This window comes from Clarias gariepinus, chromosome 7 (assembly GCF_024256425.1).
Source record: "Clarias gariepinus isolate MV-2021 ecotype Netherlands chromosome 7, CGAR_prim_01v2, whole genome shotgun sequence".
NCBI lineage: Eukaryota > Metazoa > Chordata > Actinopteri > Siluriformes > Clariidae > Clarias > Clarias gariepinus.
Window position 1 is genome coordinate 12,150,247 of NC_071106.1, and position 8,434 is coordinate 12,158,680.

Consider the following 8,434-nt stretch of genomic DNA (forward strand, 5'->3'; position numbering starts at 1 on the left):
TTTTCAGTTCTAACATGACTGTGCCCCTGTGCACAAAGCAAGGACTACGTATAAAGACATGGTTTGATGAGATCAGTGTGGAAAAACTTGACCGGCCCACACAGAGCCCTGTGCCCTTAACCCCTTAGAGCAACTTTTGGGATGAACTGGAACAGAGATTGCAACATCAGTACTAGTACCTGACCTCATAAATGCTCCACATGAATGGGCTCGAATTCCCACAGAAACACATCACTTCCAAGAAAAGTGGAAGCTATTACAACAGCTGCAAAAGAAACAGGATAGATATGCCTCAATATGGACCAACTCCATATTGAGGTATATCTATTTGAATACAATGTCATTGCAGGTTTGGACAAATACAAACACTTATGTTTTAGTGATGGGTCGTTCATAACAGATTTGTTCTTTTTGAACAAGTCTTTAACATGACTCAGAAGAACGAGTACTCTAGAGAGTGATTCGTTTGTTTATAATTATTATTATTTTTTTTTACTAGTGCACATGCGCAAAGCATCGCAAAACCTCCATACGTTATGTACAGGAAACAGAAATGAGTGGTTACCACTGGCTGCCATCTGGTAAGAGACTCCGGTCACTCTGAACAGTAGCTTTTTCTATCAGGCTATAATGGCAATAAATACTCAACCCCACCACATGACTGACAAACTCAGCACATATTCACTTTATCTCACTCACTCACTCACCATCTATACCACTTTATCCTGTATTCAGGGTTGCAGGGGGCCTGGAGCCTATCCCAGGAGACTTAGGGCACGAGGTGGGGTACACCCTGGACAGTGTGACAATCCATTGCAGGGCACACACACACACTCTGGGCAATTTGGGAACCTAACCTACATGTCTTTGGAATGTGGAAGGAAACTGGAATACCCGGAGAAGACCCACCAAGCACGGGCAGAACATGCAAACTTCATGTACCCAGAGACAGGAATCAAACCCGGACCCTGGAGGTGCATAGCGGCAGTTCTAACCACTAACCACTGTGCAGCCCAGTCGCTTTTTACTTTTTGTACAACAAAATTCTTTATAATTTTAGATTTTATTATATTTTGTAGATATAATTTTGTTTCATTTATGTCGATTTTTTTGTTTTGTACAGTACATACATACATCCTTTAAAAAAAAATTGCACAGTCACTACTGTTGTACTGTACAACCATGTACGTGACAAATAAAATTGACTCAAAATAAGTTTCGTTCATTTTGATGAACGAGATTGAAAGAACCGAGTCACTAAAATGATCCAACCTTCCATCACTATTCAGTTTACAATATCAACACACACACACGCACACACACACTTTTGGCGCGGTTTAAAGGAGGTTTTTTTAAGCGGTTGGAGCTTGTGGGCGTGGCTACAGGAACAAACACGGTCGTCATGGCTGCCAGACTGATTCGGAGGTGTGGACATTTCTCCGGACAGAAGCTCGGTCTGATCCCGGTACTGCTCAGAACTTCACATCGCTATTATAGCAATGCCCTTCACCGTGAACACTTATGTACAGCCGCCTCTAACCTCAGCGCGACCAGGTACCAGCGACATAACGCTAAGTTTGGCATGTTTGTTCAGTTATTACTGTTGGCATCGTGTCATGTTCCACCTGTATTCTCAGAGCTGAGCTTATCTCTCTGTCCTGTTGTCTTTGCTCCATACACTGAACTGTTGTACTTAGTAACGACATATAGATTAGATCAGACATGGCGGTGTGGGCGGAGCGTTAACGTGAAGACTATACAGTACTGTAGCTAAACCACTGCCTGTAGCTTGTTTCTGCTGTTAGCAGTGATATAGTTTAACAAGTGGAAAAAGGTAAGAATATTGCTTGTAGCTTACCTTTTATCGAATTATATATCTGTTTAAAATATAAATATACTGTTATAACAACATGTATTATAATTAGTTATCATTACTATAGTGAAATGTAACTTAGTGACAATGTTAAATCTTGGTTGCTAGCACGGTTCTTGGCTAACTGCTTGTTTTGGTTACCATGACGTCATACATCACACTATTAACAACATTTTAAGTGTTTAAATATTTTGTTATTTCTGTTATATTTCTTTTCCTATATGTGTGAAAGCCTGTAGGTTTGTAATAAATAAATTAACCACATAAACTCTTTGACCTCTATCTCTGTCCACACTTACACACACACATACATACATACATACCACAAATCAACTCAACTTTACATCTCACAAACTGTCTGTTATTACTTTTTTTATTTCTATTTTAATGTATGTGGTTGAGTCAAAAATGATCCTCCCGTTGTAGAATTTATTTTAATTTCCTTTTACAAAAAAGACTAATTAGTGATAGGAAACACCAAGGTTAAGAGTTATTGCTTGTTGAGTCTTGATGTACATTGATACACTACACTTACCGGCCGAATCAACTGGGACGCATACACACAAAAGTAAAAATTTGTTTATTCTCAGCAAAGAGAACACATTAAAAATTTGGCAAGGTATGTTCTTCTGAACCACAAAAGAACCAGTAATTAACATGTCAGTCATAGAGATCCGAAGACAGACAGATGTTTGTTTAAACAAATTGGTTCTGGCAGACAGAAGCTGTTTGGATGTGTAAGGAGTCAGGAAGCACAATGAGATCGCTGTTCGAGGTTTTGGAGTGGCCTAGCTAGTCAAAGACCTTACTTAAATCCGGTTGAGATAATTAAACTCGAATACCCTCTAATGTGGTTGATTTGTAAAACAATTCTGCAAAAAGTGGGCCAAAATTCCCCCACATTAATGTGAAAGACTCATTGCCAGTTATCACAAATGGTTGTTTGAAGTTGTGGCACAACCAGTTCTTAGGCTAAGGGGCAATAACTTTTGTTACAATGAGTCAGACAGCTATTTTCCCCCTCAATAAATTAATTTATCTTTTAAAAGACTGTATTTTGTATTTACTCGTGTTACATTTGTGTAATATTAAAAATTGTTTGATGATCTGAATCGTTTAAATGTGCAAAAATAAGCAAAAAAAAAAAGCTCTGTACAATTGTAAATAATGAATTTAAATTTGGCGAAGGTAGAATCTTTAAAATCCTACAGTAAAAGATGGTTAATCCTGCTGGCAGTAGAGTAAATGATTTGTAACTGTAACTGTTGTGTGAATATACAATATGTTAGGATGTGCTCTGGAATGAACTGATGAGTCCTGAAAACACCACAACCCTGATCAGGCTAGAAGATTAATGATGGAGGGTTTCGAAAGTATTAAAGGAAAACTACAAATACATACAGAATATGTAACTTGTATACCAATCAGTCATAACGTTAGCATTGAGCTCCCGAGGCTCATCTATGCCTGTGGGGAAAAAGCCAATATAGCACAACTGGCTAAAAAACAAATCAATGATGGCCATGAAAGCTGTGCACAGGCCCCAGCAGGGAACGAGCCCAAGGACCTCGACCTAACCTTTTTTTTATGTGTAGTGTCCAATTATCTTTCAATGTTTTCATCTGTATAAATTTGGAGCCAATGCTGTACTTCGGCATTACTTCACAGATATTATTCAGCAGACACATTTGTTTGTGTACGAAGTCAAACAGTAATTACAGTACGTCACTTCTTCTTTTGGGCACGAGCACATAATTATTTCCTGCCTTCCGTGCTCACTGACAAAAATTAACTGGTCCCGGGGCCAAGTGTGCTCGGAAATGGTTCCCGGACCCCAGTGAGAAAACGCCCTTAAACTCTCCTTTATCCCAATTTTATTAAGCACCCATGGGATGGGCCGGACAAATGAGTCTGATCCATGGAGGGCTCCTTCCTGGAAGCCACAGCGACCAAAAGATCCTTGTCCTGGTGCTAGACACCACAGCACACCCCCGGAAGTCTTTTGGAGCCACGCCTCAAAGGGCAGAGCCACCCAGGCGGCACAAGGGGGATGTAGGCATATTGTTTTGTGTAATGCTGTTACTGATCGGTGTAGCTGCTGTGAACAGTGTGGAGAAAATCCATATGCGCTTTACTAGGGTGTCCAATTGAGGTGGTAAAATGTGACGAGCCCTAGACTAGTCACAAAGTACAACATTCAGTGTAGTAGGGGCAAATTATTTGCCAAGTTTGTTTAGAATTGTAAGAAAATCAAAAAAAACTAAAAGATTGTGATAGTTACAGAATTTTGATAAAAATCGTGGGTATCGTAATAAAATCCTATCAGGTGCTCCATGGTGATTTCCATCCCTAAGAAATACAGTAAATAGTATTACAAGGGATCATATTTGAACGCTTCTTATTGCTATGCTTTAGGATGTGATAACGAAACATCTCCTCCCTGTATAGTGATTATTGGCTTATGTATGTGTATATAATTTCATTTTTATCTCTTTAGGTCTTCTAGTATGATGTCTCACAGTGATGGGCCCTTAAGGAGTGTAACGACTCACCACCTCAGCAAGGGCATCGTGTTCTATGCAAATGAGAGTGCCGTGAAGCCTGCATTGAGTGGCCAGGCCAAGCCGCTGCTACTGATGCTGCCGTGGCTCGGCTCGAGGCCTCACGCTCAGGCCAAGTACTTCGAGTTCTACCTCAGGACAGGTTTCGATGTGCTGGTAGTGGAGAGCGACGTGGGTAAGTTCCTGTGGCCTCCCTGGGGCCTGGAACTTGGTGCTGAAGTACTAAAGCTGCTGGAGAGCGATCGCTTCTCAAATCGCCCCCTGGTGGTCCATGCCTTCTCCATCGGAGGGTACACGTTTGCTCAGCTGCTCGTTCACGTGGCCAAAGACACTCAGCGCTATCAGGACCTAATCAACCGAGTCCAAGGGCAGATCTATGACAGTCTGGTTATTGGCTCTCTCGAGCGAATGGCTATAGGTTTGTAAAGAGACAGAATGATGGTTAACCAGTTATTTATAAGTTTTATGTGAATTTTTTTGATTTACAATAAGATAACTTATATATTTTTAATTTGCAAAAAAAAAAAAAAAGTTTCTGTTTACAATTCAGGCAAAAGCACCCTGTATTCAAGTCAAATCAGATTAAAAAAATATATATATGTGCTATATCTGAAAAGGTCGGAATGATTCACGACTCTAGAGTGACCTGCATGTGCAAAACAACAATGTGTTATGTTACTTTGTCCATTCTTTGGGTTATGTCCTTAATTTCGTTAAAATTTTGTTGGGGTTTCCCTTAGCACTGCAGCCAGATTTCTCCCATGGTCATGTTCTGCCTTTTCCTTAGAGATCTCTTCTTCAAACACAGACTGGTTGCGATATGCACCTTCTTATTTTGCTTATTACAATAAGGTCTGTTACTTTATTGTTCAACTATGTCACTGCATCCTTAATCTTTTATAGTGTGAGATTTTCATGCTGACGATCGCATGAAAGTGGCCCAAATCAAAATTGAAAAAGATCAGACTTCATGTGATTTGTTCTGTTCAAACAACAAAAAAAAAATTGCATCACTAATGCCTGCATTGTGAACATTTGATGATGTGAAAACCTTTTTTTTCTGGGGCTGTATTTGCAATAACTATTCGAAGATATAGCTCTGGAATAAAAATAAGAGACTGCTGCAATTTACTCCAGGAAACGTCTGGAATGTCATCAAGAGGAAGATGGATAGTCACAAACCATCAAGCAAAGCTGAGCTGTTTGCTTTTTTGCAAAAAGATCTTTGGTTATTCTGATTTGTTGTGATGATGTCATTTCCTTTAAATATACTCTCTAAATAACAGTAGTTATATTTTGAATTTAGGAGAAATATTGTCAGCAGTTCACAAAAAATGAAACAAAACTGTTCATCTCACCACTACATGCACCTGTAAGGAAAAAAACATAAGAAACTGATTATTTTGCAGTGGTCTCTTATTCATTCTTTTTTTTTTCCAGAGCTGTATGTTCCAATGTTAGGTTACTACAGTTTTTACCTTTCTTAGGTCAGTTAGGATCACTATTTTATTTTAAGAATGTGAAATGATAAAAAGAATGAATAGTGGATAGAGATTTATTTCAGCTTTTATTAATTTCATGGCGTTCCCTGTGGGTCAGATATTTACATACACGGTTATTATTAGGTTTTAAAATGTTTAATTTGGGTCGAACATTTTATGGAGCTTTCCACAAGCTTCTTAGAAAGACTTTTGAAATTGTATCCTCCTAACAGACCTGGTGTAGACCTTCTTGCTAGCATGCTTTTTTAAATTCCACCCACAAATTTTCTGTTGGATTGCTTAGTCCTCCAGACAATGATGTGTTGTTATGGCCAAAAAGTTCCCAAAAGGGAAAACCTATGTTCCATCTGACCAGAGGCCATTTGAGCTGAGCTGAATATGGTGGCTGTGTGGTCCCATGTTCTTTTTTTTTTTTTTTTTTTCGCTTTCCCCCCCCATTTCTCTCCCTAATTTAGTCATGTTCAATCAAATAAACCTTTGACCCACTGGAGTTGTGATATACTGAGTTATAAGTAAAATAATTTATCCATAAACAATTGTAAAAAGTAAGTGTGTTATGCATAATGTAGATGTCATAACTGACTTGGCAAACCTTTAGTTTAACATCTCTGTAATAACATCTCCCCATAATTTGTGAAGTGGTAAGAAAATCAGTTTTAATGATTTTTAAATTATTGAGGTTCAGGTAATTTTCTGATTTTAACTGTAAATTTTTACCTGGATTGATTTGAATCATTTATGCTTTTTGTTGCAGGTGTGAGTCAGAACTTGTTTCCTCGTTTTAAGTTTTTGGTAAAGCACACCAGCCTCCTTTACTTTCACATGTTTAAACGACAGACGGTGGACTACTTCAACAAGAGTATTGACGTGTTCTGGAACAAGCCTCTGACGTCTCCTGCGCTTTATTTCTACTCTGGAAACGACGTCTTGTGTGATCCAGAGGTCATAGAGAAGTTACTGGAGGACTGGAGGAGGCAGGGGATTTCTGTGACGAGTAAAAAATGGGAGGAGTCTATACATGCCGGGCATCTGCGCGCTCACCCTCAGGAGTACCTGTCAGTCCTAGTCCACTTCCTCTGTTCTATTAACTTGGTCCCTCTAAAGGCCAAAATGTGACTTTCTGATAATAGGGACATCATTTATCATGTGTATTAACGCACAATACAGTTTTCATTTAATTACGTTGTAGTTAGAGAGTTAATAGATTGATATTGATTGTGAAGTCAATCATATTACACATTTGCTAAAAAACAGGTGGTTCAATTTGAAGAGACATTTTGCTGTCTGAGGCATCAATAATGGTTATTTCTTGTTGCTGTTACAGCTTGTTTCTTACTTTTTCAGTTGTGTTTTCTAAAATATTTAAACAGTACAGTAGAAACTTGGATTGTGAGTATGTTGGTCTGCTTTGATATACAAGCATGCTCCTGAAACAAATTTAACGAATACTGTTAAACCTTGCATTCTAAAGTTTAACAGTACAAATATTTAAAGGTGCATTAAAGTGTAACAATGAACTTATACAACACTAAAACCTATGCAGTATTTTATTAATAAATCAATTGAGTTATTTATTGTGATTCATTTGTGTGTCCACCACACTTACTTGAATTTTTTTATTATTTTTTTTATAAATTGTTCTAAGATATATATATATACTGCTTATCCTGTGCAGGTTCACAGGGGCCTGGAGCCTATTTCAGGAGACTTTAGGCACTAGGCGGGGTACAACCTAGACAGGATGCCAATCCGTTACAGGGCATGCATACACACATGCATGCTGCAATTTAAAATTTGGAAATGCCAGTCCAGTTAGCCTACTCTGCATGTCTTTGGACTGTGGGAGGAAGTCAAGTCAAGTAGGCTTTTATTGTCATTTCAAGCATATACAGTTTAATACACTATGAAACGAAACAACGTTCCTCCAGGACCAAGGTGCTACATACAACTTAAAATTTACAACATAAATTAACAAAAAACTAACTGGCTAACCAACAAATCCACAGGGTGGGCCATTTACAGTATATGGATACACCTTAATAAAATGGGAATGGTTGGTGATATTAACTTCCTGTTTGTGGCACATTAGTATATTTGAGGGGGAAAACATTTTCAAGATGGGTGGTGACCATGGTGGCTATTTTGAAGTCGGTCATTTTGGATCCAACTTTTGTTTTTTCAATAGGAAGAGGGTCATGTGACATCAAACTTATTGAGAATTTCACGAGAAAAACAATGGTTTTAACCTTACTTTATTCTTTCATGAGTTATTTACAAGTTTCTGACCACTTATAAAATGTGTTATAAATGTGTTATAAAATGTGTTCAATGTGCTAGCATTATTCCTGTGGTGTCGCTATCAGTGTGTGAAGAGTGGGAGAAGAGGGTTGCATTGACAATCCAAAACAATGGGCAGCACATTGAACACATTAGTAAACACTGTAGTTAGCTGGGTAGCTGAGACAAACTAGATTTAACATCACAAATTAACAGAAACT

At 38.4% G+C, this 8,434-nt stretch overlaps 1 protein-coding gene across 2 annotated transcripts; it reads left to right on the forward strand.

The window, feature by feature from the left end:
* Positions 1-1,357: 1,357 nt before the first annotated feature.
* Positions 1,358-7,506, forward strand: si:dkey-5i3.5 (uncharacterized protein LOC565091 homolog). Of its 2 annotated transcripts, none has more exons than XM_053499983.1 (3): positions 1,358-1,554; positions 4,371-4,852; positions 6,691-7,506. In XM_053499983.1, the coding sequence occupies exons 1-3, from the start codon at positions 1,403-1,405 to the stop codon at positions 7,050-7,052; spliced, it is 996 nt and encodes a 331-aa protein (XP_053355958.1). In that variant the 5' UTR covers positions 1,358-1,402; the 3' UTR covers positions 7,053-7,506. The 2 variants fall into 2 exon arrangements, with proteins under 2 accessions (XP_053355958.1, XP_053355959.1); XM_053499984.1 differs by lacking the exon at positions 1,358-1,554 and adding an exon at positions 1,572-1,834.
* The last annotated feature ends 928 nt before the right edge of the window (positions 7,507-8,434 follow it).

Bases quoted from the DNA above. Each gene is read 5' to 3' on its own strand.
- si:dkey-5i3.5 (XM_053499983.1), top strand. From the start codon at position 1,403: ATGGCTGCCAGACTGATTCGGAGGTGTGGACATTTCTCCGGACAGAAG. The intron at 1,555-4,370 runs GTACCAGCGACA...TTATCTCTTTAG, and splicing joins TCTAACCTCAGCGCGACCAG to GTCTTCTAGTATGATGTCTC. The intron at 4,853-6,690 runs GTTTGTAAAGAG...TTTTTGTTGCAG, and splicing joins TCTCGAGCGAATGGCTATAG to GTGTGAGTCAGAACTTGTTT.